Source organism: Benincasa hispida, chromosome 5 (assembly GCF_009727055.1).
Source record: "Benincasa hispida cultivar B227 chromosome 5, ASM972705v1, whole genome shotgun sequence".
In the NCBI taxonomy this organism is placed as follows: Eukaryota; Viridiplantae; Streptophyta; class Magnoliopsida; order Cucurbitales; family Cucurbitaceae; genus Benincasa; species Benincasa hispida.
The window spans coordinates 46,623,644-46,639,781 of NC_052353.1; the positions used below are offsets into that span (position 1 = coordinate 46,623,644).

The window sequence follows — 16,138 nt, forward strand, 5'->3', positions numbered from 1 at the left end:
TACTGTTCCACACCCTATACCTGTATCTACTCATCCCAGGATTACCCGAGGAAAGGCTGGCATCTTCAAACCCAAAATATTGTCCTCCCAAACCCACAAAGATTGGTCCCTAACCGAACCTACACGAGTCACTGATGCACTCAAAACCACGCAATGGAACAAAGCGATGAGTGATGAATTTCAAGCACTGATGAAAAATCAGACCTGGACTTTAATTCCTCCGTCAACATCGATGAATAATGTTGGGAATAAGTGGGTATTCAGAATCAAACGGAGGCCTAATGGCTCCATTCTACGCTACAAGGCACCACTTGTAGCAAAAAGTTTCCATCAAAACCCGGGCATTGATTTCTTCGAGACATTTAGTCCAGTGGTAAAGATGTCCACCATTCGGATCATCATTAGCCTTGTTGTATCCAAAAGGTGGCAGCTGAGACAGTTAGATTTCAATAACGCCTTCCTTAATGGGGTCCTCAATGAAGAAGTTTGCATGTGCCAACCATAAGGATTTGTTCATCCTCAACTATCAAATCATGTATGTCGCTTACACAAGGCCATATATGGCCTCAAACAAGCGCCAAGGGCTTGAAACAACACACTGAAGACAGCACTATGTAGCTGGGGCTTTCAGAATGCTAAGTCTAATACATCTTTCTTCATATATCGGAGCACTTCTGCCTTGATACTCTTACTGGTATATGTTGATGATTAATTATCACCGACACCGATCCGCAGGTAATCAACAAGCTTGTAACAGCCTTGGACTCCAAGTTTTCTCTAAAGGATCTTGACTAACTCCATTACTTCCTTGGAGTCCAACTGCACACTATCACAAATGAAGTTATACTGAATCAGGCAAAATATATCGAGGACCTACTCCATTGCCTTGACCTTGGAGATCTCAAACCGGCACCCTCTCCGAGTGTTCTAAACAAACAACTCTCCATCTTTGATGGCACTCCTCTTGACAATCCCTATATCTATCGGAGCACGATTGGCGCCCTACAGTACTTAACCACCACGAGACCTGACATTACATATGCGGTTAATCATCTAAGTCAGTACTTAAAGCAACCTACGGACGTTCACTGGCAAACGGTGAAAAGAGTATTAAGATATGTAAGTGGTACTCGACACTTTGGCCTCTACATTCAACATGGGTCCGACCTGTCTGTTTCGGCCTTCTTCGATGCCGATTGGGTAGCCAACATAGACGATCGAAAATCAATTGCTGCTTATTACATCTTTCTTGGTGGTAATCTTGTCTTCTGGTCCTCAAAGAAACAATCCGTTGTAACCCGGTCCAGCACGAAGTCTGAATATAGAGCGCTTGCTCATGCCTCTGCAGAAATCATCTGGGTACAACAACTACTGTCTGAGATTGGTGTCAAACATAAGTCGACTCCAGTCCTGTGGTGTGACAACCTCAGCGCCGGTTCTCTAGCCATCAATTCGGTGTTTCATGCGCGGACCAAGCACATTGAGATCAACATTCACTTCGTTCGTGATCAAGACCTCAGTGGTCAGCTTAATGTTCGTTATGTACCATCCTCCGACCAAATTGCGGATTGCCTCACCAAGACCTTAACACACTCACAGTTCTTCCACCTTCGATCCAAACTCGGTGTAGTAGAACTACCCTCTCGTTTGATGGGAGATGTTAAGGATGCCAACACAGCCAGTCACATCACCAAAGGGAAATCCACTCAGCAACTCTATCAGCAGTGCAAAACTTCATAAATTACGGTCTTACCTCTTTACCAAAAGAATAGGATGGTTACAACAAGTGTCTAACCATTTTTTTGTTGTTGAGTTATTCTTGCATTCCCAAATTAGGGATTCCATGTTGTATAAATAGAACACCTATGTACATTTCAAAATACAAGAAAATATAAAGGAAAGGTTGGCCCGCCACTGTCGTGTACCTTCTGCATTATCGTCTACCTAGCTAAAACTGTCGTTTACCTTTGTTTGATACTATCATCTACCTCTTGACGTTATTGTCTACACGACATCATCTATCACTTGACGCTATCGTCTACCTCCTTTAAATACTATCGTCTATACGCTATCGTCTACCTCCTTCAGATGTTATCGTTTACCTCCTCTAAACGCTATCGTCTATCACTTGACGCTATCGTCTACCTCCTTTAAATGCTATCGTCTACCACTTGACACTATCGTCTACTTGTTGGCATTAGCGTCTAGCTTTTGACTACTATCATTTACCGTCCCATCGTATACCTCTTCAAACGACAACTTCACACTTTAACTGGTAGGATGCACAAAGATAGATGATGCCTAAATGAACCTAAATATTTTTCAAATGAAAATGAAAGGACTAAAAATAATCGTTGTTTAAATTACAGGGGCAAGCATGAACATTTTGAAAGTATAGAAGGACCAAAATGAACCAAAGTTAAAATTATAGAGATCAAAATGAATTTAGAAAAAGTATAGAAACCAAAATGAACATAAAAAATATAGAGAGAGACCAGAATGAACAAAAAAAAAAATACATAAACCAAAATGAACACAATGTATATAATTAACACACTACTAACGAATCATGTAAATTTCTACGTCAATTTATTCTTTATTTACGTTTTCTGTTTTATTTGATTGTTAATTTCATAACATGATGATCTAAAAATTGTATGTTCTATCAAAGATCATTTAATACAAATTTGAGATATTCTGTAATTTCTAGTTGGTATATTTTATAAAATATTACTAGTTGTATTGTGACGGTGACTCTAAGGGTGTGTTTGGTGTGTGATAAAAGTAGAGAGTTGAGTTAAGTTGAGTTGGTAATTATTATCTGGAGAGTTAAATTGTTTGTGCTTGTTTGCAGAGTTGAGTTGAGTTGGTAATTATTGTCTGTGTTTGTTGTGCAGAGTTGAGTTGGGGATTTGATGCAGTTTTTTGTGAATGAGATTAGTTTTATTTTTTTCTGTTTGTTTTTTATTTCATTCTTTCATTTTTTTAGTTTTATGTTTTGCTATTGTTGATTAATTTTTAAATATACACGTATGTTCTCAAATCATTTATGACATAAACTGGACAATCTCAATTTTTTTTCTCAATTTGTAGAACATAATAGATTATTTTTCATATATTCTTTTCAAAAATTATAATAATTCTAATTTTCTTCAATCTATAAAACATACCAATAAAATACATTTCATATTGCTGCTCAATAAATTGGTATATTGTATATTGTATGTATATATATTGAAGGTAATTATCCCAATTACTAATTGGTATATTGTATGTATATATTGTATCTTGCTAACTTAACTTTATTATTTCACATATACAGTTTATTTTTATATAATATGGATAGTATATTTGGAATTGAAATTGTACATAGGATAATTACCTTTCATTTGATTATGATGGTGAGAATGTGATATAGTACAGTAACATTTTTCATAATATCATAAAAATAATATGAAACGACCGAACATGTGACCATTTCAAAAAAAATCATAAAATATATGTTTTTTTCGATACTTATAATATAACACAGCGAGTGCCTCAGATAGAACATAAGATAAGATAAGATCAAATATTACTGATTTTTAGGATTAGTCTTGAATGGATAAAAAAATGTGGTTTTAATAACTCACAATTTTTGTTGATGAGGTTGACAGGTAATAAATAATGATGGTGACTTTGACGGACGAAATTAAAAGTGGAAACAGTGGAGAAGAAGACGAAAATTGGACACGCCAATAGTTGAAATCTGCCCATAAAATCCACGAAAGGGTGGGAGAATTGATTAGGGTGATTAATGATGTATGGTTGAACGGCAATTTTGCATGTACGGTTGAATATTGGCTCGGCCTCGGTGTGGATGGACCAATTAATTAGCAAAGGAGTCTTATCATTTAATCTTTTTTTGAAGAATGTGGCCAATCAATTGGCACATCATGAGTAAGACCCTTTAATTTGTTGTCTTTCAAACTCTCATATTCTTATGCTACTCAATATAAAATTCTTTAAAGTTCCATTTTCCAAACTTATCTAATATATTTTTGTATTATTCATTTTCTATTTAATACATCGTTGATATATTTTAAATTTTTATTGATAAATTAGGAGCTCTGGTTTGACCCGAGATGGGATCAAATCGGGAATTCAGGGTCCCTAGTTAGGGATGGGACGGAGACATGGAGGTATTCTCGCCGATCCCCGTCCCGGTTAATTTATATATTATATTATATATATATTATATATATAAAAAAATGGGGATGGTTCCCCGCGACCCGTTTCCCCAAGGAATCTCCGTCCCCGTTTTCAAATGGAGGGGACAGGGGCGGGGATGGGGATTCCCCTACTCCGTCCCGACCCCGTTGCCAACCCTAGGTTGAAATTATTTATTGTTAGTTTTTTCAACCCAAATAATCCTTATTAAAAAATGAACCTAATCCAACTCAACCATAAAACATTTGGGTTGAGTTGGTTGGAGTTATTTGGATCATCTATTTTAATTTTTATTCTAAAAAAAATAAAATGTTAATATATAAAAATTTAATTTAATTATTTTTCATAGATTGAATTAAGATTAACAATGAATTTATATCATAAAATGTTTTTTTATAAAAGTGTCAAACATACTATTTTTAGGAGTTGTTGAAGAATAAGTTATCAAAAACAAATATTAGAATCAAATAAAATTAAAATAAATATATATATATAGTTGTCTTAGAAGTAAATCAATAAATATTTTAAAGGTAATAATAAGTTCAAGTTAGTTTTGGATTAAGTGAACCTATGAACCAACCCAATCCAAAAAAATTTATTTATTTAAACTCGACCCAACTTAAATGAGTTGATAATCCAACTCAAACCGCACATATTAAGCTTGATTGATTGGTTTTTTTAGGTTATCAAGGTTTTTGGACACCCTACACATCAGTGTTTTATTTTAAAAATTTTTCAATAAAAAGTGTTTAAATGAAAATAACTTTTTCAATAACATTTTTCTTAGTCGATCCAAACATGCCCTAATATATAACTTGTTTCATGGGTCACATAAAAGTTTAAAATAAGAAAAAATGAGAAATTTTCAAAAATAGAAAAAATGTCAAACTATTTACAGAAATAGTAAAAAAACACTGATAGACTTCTATCAATCTCTATTAAAGAGATTAAAATTTTGTTATGTTGTATAAATAATTTTATTTATTTTTCTATTTTTGAAAATCCTCAAAAAATATATAAATTATTATATATATGAAAAAAAAACCATTTATAAAATTGAATTATAGAATAAGATACTCCCAAAAAAATCTTTTACAACTAATTATACATTTTAATTCAATGTGTATAGTATAAAAATTTATTTTACTGTTGTGAACTCTTCTTGATCTAACTCTTTATCTTGAACTACTTTTGAATGATAATCTATCATGATTGGTTTTGGAATCATTTACTTAAGTTGGCAATATTTTTTTTGTCTCATGGTTGTTTATAGAAGTTCTAAAAGTTGAAGAACATGTAGATAAAGATTGGAAGGTTGCAAGAGAAGAAACTAAGAGCCTAGTTGGATTGACTTGAAAAAAAGTGTTTTTCAAATAATTCATTTTTATTTAAATATTTTTGACAAAACTTATTGAAAATATACTTAGAAACTATTCTGAGTAATTGTCAAATACTCCAAATTTTTCAGAATAACTTATTTTTTAAATTAAAAACTTGAAAATGCATTCCGAACACACCCTAAATTTTGAATTTTCCATACTATCGAGGAAATTATAAATCTGAAAGTTTGTGACTTTTCTTTCTTAATCAATTTAAAAAATATATGTCAATTATCACTGATTAGGCTCAGTTTAGCTAGAAGTCTCTATTTATTGGTGTCAAATCAAGCACTAATTCTTTAGGTAGACTAACAATAATTTTTTTTATATTACTAACAACAAAATTTCTCTTGTTTATATCAGAATAATTTCAACAGACATGGTATACAAATACATGAATTCTATTATTCTTTTGGCGTTACTGAATCTTACTGTAGTTATTTAATTTATATTATGCTACTGTTGAACACAAGAATCCTAATGCTAAACTACGAATAGAAAGGGAGAAAATTTATTGGTAATTTATACACTGAGCGGTGACCAGATATCTTTTAAAACGAAAACGGTAACATGGAGATCATAATTGAGTAAATTAGTTAAGAAATTGGTCACATCACATGATGCACTTTCACTAAGGGCTAGAATATATTAAATCTGTTGCATCCAATTCCTTCCCTTATTTTCCCAAAGATATTGAAGTTGGACTTCATTGGATCCGTCACTTTAGAGCACATAATCTGTCGACACGTAAGATTTGAAGAGTTGTCTGATAATTTGAAGAGTTACTTGGTATGCTGTTATTACCATTTGTGATGCGTGTTTATGGAGGTACCTTGCGTCCTCCAAGTGGCTAGTCTAACTATACGGCATTTGTTGTTCTAAGTGGCTTGGGATTTCTATAGTAGGGACCCAAGATGACTCTTCTTCATGGGGACCCAAGACCCAAGATCCAAAATGACATTGGTAAGAAATAATAATAATTAAAAATAAAGACAACCTCTACCTCTCAATGAAACCTTCTTTCCAAATTTTTTTTATTTAAAAAAAAAATGCAAAACTACAACAAATATGGGTTGGAATTTGCCAAAAGTGTGATATAAATAAATTCGAAAATTAACGTTTAAAGTTAAGAAGTGAAATTGAATCTTAAAATTTATGTTAGGTAAAGGTAAAATTAAAAGCATTTAAACAAGGAACTTAAAAAAAATGTTAGTTTAGTCCATTCAGAAACATTTTAGATTAAAAATAACCATTTTCTAAAAAAGTTTAAAAGAAAAATGATGTAGATTAATAAATGAAAATGGAATTGACAACTTTTTGTAGAATAAATCACATGATATGATAATATTTTTTTAGCGTGGAAACACTGTTATTCCCGTTAAAAGAAAAGAAAAGAAAAAGTGGAGAATGCAATTCACGTTTTCCAATAACGTCTCCTTTTTATTAAAAGATAAAGGGAAAAAAGTTTGAGCAAGAGATTTGATTGTTTGTTCTACTTTCATCAAGAAATCTTATCGAATTGATTTCTCTTTCCAAAATAAATGTAATTAATCTTCAATATCAACAATAAAGTGGAATTCTATACTTCAATTTGAAGATCCTCTATTCTTCTGTTAAAAGAAAAATAATAGTTTCTTTCTCCCTCTTTTGGAACACATGAAATACATTTGTATTCTAAGCAAACAAAATCCATAATGAAATCGGTGTCATTTATCAAGTTAAAGTCTAAAAAAAAATACTCAATTATTACCTCCAACTTTTCTAATTTTTTTTGTCTTCAAATTCATAGACGAAAAAGTATATATTAAACAAATCTAAACCCTTTCTGGGAAAAATGAAAATTATAAACCATCTTTTGTTGTCATCTTCCTCCTTTCAACTTCACATCTCTTTTGTTTACTTCAACGATACATAAATATGCATACTTTTTGAAGAAAAAGAAATCTTCACGGGTGATTTTGAAAAAAATAAAAAATCAATCTTCATAACTGAAACTTCAAGAATATAATTAAAACTATACAGGAGAATAGTTGATAATTTTTTGTTTATTCAGATTCTTACTCCAGCATTCACCCGTTTATTTATGTTCCCATTCCCCCATCATGATCAAATCTACAAGGCTAGTAGTGCAATGCGATTTAGAATAAAGAGTGGAATCGAAAGTAACTTTCAAGGTCCATTCAAGCTGTGGTAAACGAGAGATGGCCCACAGACATAGACTTGGTAAGTTTGTTGATGGTGCATGGAAAAGTGTGATGAATAAAGAAATATTTTGATTCGTGAGATGTGTTTTAGGATTTGAATTCGGAGAGCTATCTGTAATCAAAGATAAACCATATCCAGTAACCCAGAGGAGCTCTTTCATCAGCTACAACTTCATTTTTATAATGCCAACTAAAAATTGTAGCTCTTGAACTAGAAAAACTAAAAAATAGTTTTCCAATTTATCTTAATCCATCAAATATATTCGAGTAATTGCATCGGTGTAACCTTCATTTTTATTATCCCTGACAAAGTGGATGCCAGATAAAATACCACAATAAAAAGGGCGAGATGAAACAGCGACAGGATAAATACTGCCAGATGAGAATAATCATTACAATTGAAATAAATACAACTCGCCAGTTCTCAAGACAGGCAAACCTGCTTATAGATCGCTCTCTATTCAAAAAATTGAGTCCCACCAGGGATTTTCTATTTCCTTATTAACGAAAATGGGGAATAAGAAAAGGACGAGTAAGCGCCCAAGGCCCCTGCTGCTGCTGCTAAATAAGAAACTCCACATGTTCCTCATTGCTTAATGAGATTCCTAATAACGTATGGAAGGATACCACCATGGTTGAAATAGGCCAGCTCCACCTATACAGAGGAATCGAAATTAGGGGAAAATTCTGTGTTGCGGGTAGGGAAGAAGAAATCATTTCAAGCTGATGATGAAGTGAAAGAAAAAGAAAATGAAATTACCTCAGTGTCAAAGCGAACAGTGCAGGTGAAAGATTTGCCAGAATCAGTGGTGACGGTCACGTCTTGGCCAGGCCTTATCTCACTGATGTTGTTCGGAAGGTCAATTGAGTAACGCTCATGTCCAGTCAATCCAAGTGAATCGGCATCCTCACCAGACTTGAAACATAGTGGAATGATACCCATTCCTACCAAGTTACTACGATGAATTCTCTCAAAGCTTTTCGCAATAACTGCTTTAACTCCCTGGTGCCAATTAAGTAGAAAACATCGTCAATGCACGTCCCACGAACGAAAATAAAAACTGAAAAATAGATTTCTCATGGAATAGAAATTAGTTACACTCACCAACAACATTGGGCCCTTGGCAGCCCAATCCCGAGAGCTTCCACTTCCATACTCAGCCCCAGCCAGCACAATGGTGTCTTGACCAGCTGACTTGTATCTCTGAAACAGAAAATAGATCACAAGAACAAGTCATCACTAAAAAAATGGTGCACAGATATTCTAAATCAACTATTACATTGAAAGGTGAAACGACAATATATATATATATATATCACATGAGATGGGAACGCTGCAGTTATGGCAAGTTCATAAACTGTTCTTCCTATGGAATTATGAGTTCTACAGCTAAAAAATTTTCAACATTCCTTCCAAAATTAATGCTCAACCACTATTTTACTGCTGTTCTTTTCATCACTCCATTAAAAACAAAAGCGGACGTAAGAAGAAGAGCCACAGAAACAAACAATCGTCTACTTGCAAGCTAAGGTCACTTTGAGGACAATTAAAGAAAACAAACAGAGAACTGATGAGGAAGAGCATGCATATACTATTTTTTAATAAACATTATGCGAATATGAGAACTAAGATACTTACTTCTGCTGCTTCAAAGACATAAAGTTTCTCTCCGGTGGGAACATGAACGGTCTTCGGGCCCACTTCACCATTCAAAAGCTTGTTAACAAGGCGGATGTTGGCAAACGTACCCCTTGCCATCACCTCATCATTTCCTCGCCTACTTCCATAAGAATTGAAATCCTTGCGATCCACTCCACGCTCAAGAAGGTATTTTGCCGCAGGACTGTCCTTGTGGATGCTTCCTGCAGGGGAAATGTGGTCTGTAGTGATACTATCTCCAAAGTTCAATAGGCAGTAAGCATCCTTAACGCCATGTGGTCCCGGGGAGTCCATGGTCATATTCTTGAAGTAGGGTGGCTCATGAATATAGGTGGACTTGGGGTCCCATGAGTACAGGGTGCCATCAGGTACTGAAAGTTGGTTCCACATTGGGTTTCCTTTAGTAATTGATTCATAAGTACTTCTGAACATGTCGGGCAATACACTAGATTGAACAACCTAATACATATTTTAAACCAGTTAAATCCCTATTTCCACTTAAAACGTAATTCATAGCACTTTAACAAAATAAAAACCATTCACCTCGGCTATTTCTTCTGTAGAAGGCCAGATATCTCTGAAATAGACATCCTTTCCATCCTTCCCTTTTCCAATTGGTTCCTTCTCAAAGTCGATATCAACCTGGAAAATTCATTCAATTTATCTCATGTTTGACAAAATAGTACCAGATTAGAGCCACATAATTCAAGGTTTCCACCCAATTATTGCAAAATATGATTCAAGCTTGTGACACACTTCAACTCAATAGTTTTTTTACCAACTGCGAGAAGGTGACCCACAGAAACCCTAAATCCTAAAGTTCTTGCTCAAAAAAATGTATATCAACATTAAGAGTTGAAAAGGAACTGTCGTGACACCAGACATCGCCCAAATCAGTCCCAGGGAGGTCAAAAGAACACCATCCATTTGGAATGATTAAAAAAGTTGCGAGAGAGTACTTTTATTTTTAGAAAACGATCTAAAGTAATTACAAGATAAAGAAACAAGACAAGGTGACATGACCCCCTAAATGGCTAAATCACCTTCCAATGGTTAAGAAATTACTTTACGTATTATCTATAAATCGACAAAGAGCATCACAAGCAATGCACTAATTAAGCTGAATTTACCACCAAAAGTAGCCTAGTATTGAAACAGAATGGCATTGCAAAAACAGTCCTTTGCCAAAATAACTAGATAAACTACAAATCAGAAGGCCACAAACCACAAAATCTACTGTTAAGCCATGCTGAGGTTAAGGCCTCGTGCAAAAAGGACATCATCTTATTTTCAACTGACGATCCTCCACCTTAAGTTAAACTACAAAAGTAGAATTAAAACTAAGAAAACGTTGGGCGAGAACATTTTGGCAACTTTCATACCACTACCTCTCTGAAATCTAGCTTAAAATTAAATTTAACCAAAGGAACCAAAACAGTACCCAAAACATTTTATCATTCCACAGCTCAAAATCAACCAGAAAAAGTAGATATAAAAACTGCCAGTGCATACCGTGCCAGCCAAGGCATAAGCTACAACCAAGGGAGGTGAAGCAAGGTAGTTTGCTCTGGTCAGTGGATGAACACGACCCTCAAAATTCCGGTTCCCAGAGAGCACAGCAGCTGCAACAATATCTGCAAAAAGTCCTTACGAAAATTAGAATTAAGGCGAATATGAAACAGCATATTCTTATCAAATCTTATTTAATGAGTAAAGTCAGCCCGTTTTATAAAACAATCACATCCCCTGATTACATGATCTATTCAATTTTTCACATTCTAAAATTACCGTTCTCAGATATAGCAGCAGATACTGATTCATCCAGATCCCCAGAATTCCCGATACAGGTTGTACAACCATAGCCAACTATATGGAAGCCCTGCTGATTTAGATATGGCTGTAGTCCACTGCATCAATCAAATACAGCCTTATTACTTTTTGTTTTTTGGGTAACAAAAGCAAGGTATATTTTTAATAGATGAAAATGCCAACGATTCTATCCTTTTAAAATAAAAGCTAAAAGATCAGTTGGTAATATTTCATTCCTTGATTTTTTTTTAATTAAAAACAAACGTGTTTTTGTTGATATCTAAAAGGCAAGCCTCCCTCCTTAATAGTTCTTTTCATCATTTTTATTTATAAAAGGCAAAGAAGATGTCACCATAAATTGAAATTACAAAGTTTTGAATATTTTGTTTTTAAGTAAATTTTTGTTTTTTTAACCTTAGATTTTGGAGAACATTTTATTTTTTGAAACAAAGGAAGGAAAAAAACAATTATTAAACATGTTTCAATTGTTCTTTTCTTCTTAGGGGAAAAAAATAGGGGATCCAAGAAATGAGAAAAATGAATGTTACTAGAATAGATGATTGATGTATAACAACTAGGTTTGATAACCAGTTACCTCTTCAGCAAGTATTTTGTCACAACTCCAGAACCTGGTGCAAGACTTGTTTTCACCCATGGCTTGACCTGTTGTAACGTTAAGAAGGCATGATCAACATGCTAAGACTATAATTTCACCCCTCAAGCCAGGCCAAAAAGGGATAAAAGTAGAATGATAAAAGCCAAAATTGCAATGTTTGAAGAAGAAACCATAAAACACTGAAAAAGGAAGGGAAAGGGATACTAGAGGGGTCTCTTAAATGAAGTGAACTCCCTTGTTCATGAGTACCTGTAAACCAAGTTCACAAGCCTTTTTCGCTACAAGAGCAGCCCCTAACATAACACTAGGGTTTGACGTATTGGTACAGCTTGTTATGGCTGCAATAACAACACTGCCATGTTTAAGCTCAGCTGGCTGTCCATGGAATGAAAACTTCGCCACTTTTTCCTGTGCTTCTTTTGGTATAGCAAATCCCTAGAATTGAAGCAAGAATTGAAAATATTTATAGAATGAACAAAATTTATGTTAAGACTCTGTGTCAATTTTTTTAGAAAAAAATGTTATAATATACATATTAGCTTCACACCATATGTAATAGAAAAAGTAATACACATACCTTAAACCCAACTTTGTTATCAAGGCAAGCATGCCAATCAGACTTCATCTCCTTCAAAGGCACACGATCATGAGGTCTGTGACATAACAGATTCAACATCAGAAACAATAAGACTACGAAAGATTCAGATATAAACATGAAGGGCAGAGAAGATATTGACAAAGGAGCTAAGATCCATACCTTTTTGGTCCTGAAATGCATGGCTCGACATCTGCAAGGTCTAATTGTAGGTAAGATGAATACACTCTTTCTTGTTGAGGCTGAACAACAAACACAACCAAACATAAGAGATCAGTACTGCTACATCTAAAATTCAGATGACCAGAAGGTAAACACGCGCATAACAGCAATAAGAAAACTAATATGTAGGACTTTACCTCATTATAGTCCACAAACATTTTATTTGCCCGGAGATAAGCTTCAATCATTGACACCTATGGTCAAAAAACAAACAAGTTACACAGAATTTCACTTCTTCTATACAACTTATTAATCAATGCACTAACATAACACCCACGGTTTCATCACTTCTTCCAGTTAGCTTGAGATATTGCAAGGTAACATGATCCACCGGAAAGAAGCCCATCGTTGCACCATACTCAGGAGACATATTTGCGATCGTAGCTCGGTCAGCTAACGATAGTTCCTCCATGCCATCCCCTAGAATCACATACACATACAAAAGCTATGAGCTGAAAAGTGAAATTGGGTCAAACAGCCAATGACAAGGTATAGGTTTCAATTACCATAGAACTCAACAAATTTGCCAACAACGCCATGCTTCCGCAACATTTGTGTCACAGTCAAAACCAAGTCCGTAGCAGTGACCCCATTTCGTAACTTTCCAGATAACTTGAACCCAACAACACCAGGCAATACCATGCTCATTGGCTATCAATTACAAAATTCAAACTTTAGTATAGAACTCAACACAAGCTTTCAAAATAACACAGCAAAATGTAAGTTTATAAAAGAAAACAATAGGCCAGAACTTAATTACCTGTCCAAGCATCGCAGCCTCTGCCTCAATACCTCCAACACCCCAACCAGCAACCCCCAAACCATCAATCATTGTTGTGTGAGAATCAGTTCCAACAACACTATCAGGGTAGAGCAGGCCACTGGTGTTGAAAACCACTCTTCCAAGATATTCCAGATTGACCTGCAACATTAGAAGTAAAATTTTAAATACTAGCATGACTTCACCTTTTTTCATTTCACTCGATAATAGTTTTTCCACCAAAAAGAAAATGTTGAATTAACCTGGTCTTGTTAAGAGACAGAACACCTCAAAAGTAAAATTTTAGACTCCAGAACCTTCTAGCTCAATTCAAATAATGGGTTACCTGATGCACAATACCAGACCCAGGAGGAACAACCAGCATATTCTGGAATGCATTAGACCCCCATTTTAGGAAAGCAAATCTTTCCTTGTTCCTTTGGAATTCAAGCTCCATATTGGCCTGAACTGCATTTTCTGATCTAGCTACATCAACTTGAACTGAATGATCGATCACAAGGTCTACGGGAACCTACATGACAGATGCTCATGCCAGTTAGAAATTATCGAAAGAACCATAGATGTCATAAATTTGGATGGTTAGGGATATCTACATGCATGAAGATGTATATTGTAACGAAATAATTGATAACTTGAAAAGAAGAGATCGTGACTACAGCATATATACCACCCTTTAAGTGCTCAAGAAAAATTTATGAATTATGATGACAATCAGGAATAAAAGAGCAAGTGTTCATCAAATATTACATTCTCAATAATAATTGAATATCACCATGAAACATCTCATCATAATTCTCACATCTTGGCTATCAAAACAAGATGTGGAACCTTAGTAAAAGCAGTGAATTAAATCAACGGTGTTCACACCCCACACAGATAAAACACATATTTACCACCGACCAAAAGTATAAAGGTTTTTAAGAAGTAAAAACATACCAGGGGATTTATTTTATTGGAATCACTACCCAGTTTGTTCATGGCATCACGCATACAAGCAAGATCAACAACCGCTGGCACCCCGGTAAAATCCTGGGATCATCGAAGTATTAGGGAGGGGAAATTTTGAAAAATAATGACAAACCATCCATGAAAATCTCAGAATCTACCAAACAGTACCTGAAGTAAGACACGAGCAGGTTTGAAAGGAATTTCAACTTGTTTTGGGGAGCTATTTTCCCAATCAATAATTTTCTCGACATCTTCCTTTTTCACTTGGAAATTATCACAGTTTCGAATTGCAGATTCGAGTAATATTCTGATGGAGTAAGGCAACTTATCTGTCAACCATAAACGCAAAATAACAATGAGTATTCACATTAAGCAAAACCAAGGCACGAGAATGGCTTTGTAGAAAACTAATAAACAAAATTCCTTCTGCCATATTAAGTTCGAAAAAGTTACCAATTCTCGGATCATTCAAAGACGGTAGACTGTAATACTTCCCAAATTCTCCACCTCCAGGCTTAGGAAGACTCGTTAAATTCTCCTTGAAAGGATTTTCAGCAGCTAAAACCACAACAATGCTTATCAGAATAAGACTAACGTACAAAACAAAATACAACATTACTCGCAGCATCAAATTTCATCCTCACAACATATGTAACCCTCAGAAACCATATAAATTAAAAGTACAACCAGAAAGAGACAGGCGTATTAGACTACGTCTAAATTCTATCCTATTTTCGTTAATTGTTCATCAAAGCGAAATAACTATATTGCCTCGCATACATCAGTGACAACAACAGAAGTATTCCATAATCCATACAAAAAACATCGTGACCGAAAAATTACATCCAGAACAGATCGTTTTACACAAAATGGAATAACAACAACAACAACAACAACAATAATAAAGGTAAATCTTCTTGGTCATACCCATGGAAGAGAACTTGCGGTGAAGACGTTCAATCGCGGGAGCAGTGGCTCTGATCTGAGCACGAAGACTGAGAGGAGAACGCCAATCGACACGGTGGCTCCAGCGAAGAACCGATCGAAAGGCAGAGGAAGCAGAGAGAGATCTGTAAGTAGAAGCGAAGGAAGGCTTGGGAGAAGAACCAGAGGGAAAAGCTCTGGAGCAAAAAGAAGGCGAAAATAGCCTCGTTCTTGAAGCTCTGAGCAGCGCAGACGCTGAGGCCGAAGCCATTATATATGAATGACGATCAGGATGAGGATAAGAAGAAAGTTATGGGATAAAGATTGGGGATTGAGCCTGAAAATGGAAGTGATTATGGGAAGAAGAAATGGTGGTCGTCGTTCTCAGGGAGAGGGAAGACAAGAAAGGGGGAGGGGCGTGTGGAAATTGGAAAAGAGAATGAAACTTAGGGCTGCGTGCCACTTTCTTCTTGGAAAGAACTCATCTGGCGGGTAAAGTTAAGAGCCATCAAGAAGGACAAGGGAAATACTCCTCTACTGTGAGATCCACTGTGTTCACCATTCCCGTTCATCCAATTTCAAATTGGCCCTTCCTTTTAATGTCGGGATCATTAGGGGTCCTTTTGATTAATTGAATAGTCAAAATATCATTTTTCATCCTTTTATTTTATTTTATTTTATTTTATTTTAGTCCACCTCCTTCTAAAGTTTTTATTTACTCTTTTTCTTCTCAATAAATTTAAATTTTAATTCTTACTTTTTATTTGAAGTTAATTTTTTCTCTAAATTAG

The 16,138-nt window shown here is 35.0% G+C and overlaps 1 protein-coding gene across 1 annotated transcript; it reads right to left on the reverse strand.

Moving 5' to 3' along the window:
* Window positions 1-8,060: 8,060 nt before the first annotated feature.
* Window positions 8,061-15,837, reverse strand: LOC120077780 (aconitate hydratase, cytoplasmic). Its single transcript, XM_039031800.1, has 20 exons — window positions 15,351-15,837; window positions 14,877-14,981; window positions 14,592-14,752; window positions 14,412-14,504; window positions 13,801-13,986; window positions 13,455-13,616; window positions 13,201-13,345; window positions 12,972-13,114; window positions 12,832-12,888; window positions 12,635-12,714; window positions 12,455-12,530; window positions 12,127-12,312; window positions 11,857-11,924; window positions 11,241-11,359; window positions 10,965-11,086; window positions 9,996-10,094; window positions 9,432-9,911; window positions 8,898-8,996; window positions 8,553-8,795; window positions 8,061-8,447 (listed from the first exon to the last, which is right to left on the reverse strand). The coding sequence occupies exons 1-20, from the start codon at window positions 15,616-15,618 to the stop codon at window positions 8,379-8,381; spliced, it is 2,961 nt and encodes a 986-aa protein (XP_038887728.1). The 5' UTR covers window positions 15,619-15,837; the 3' UTR covers window positions 8,061-8,378.
* Window positions 15,838-16,138: the final 301 nt, after the last annotated feature.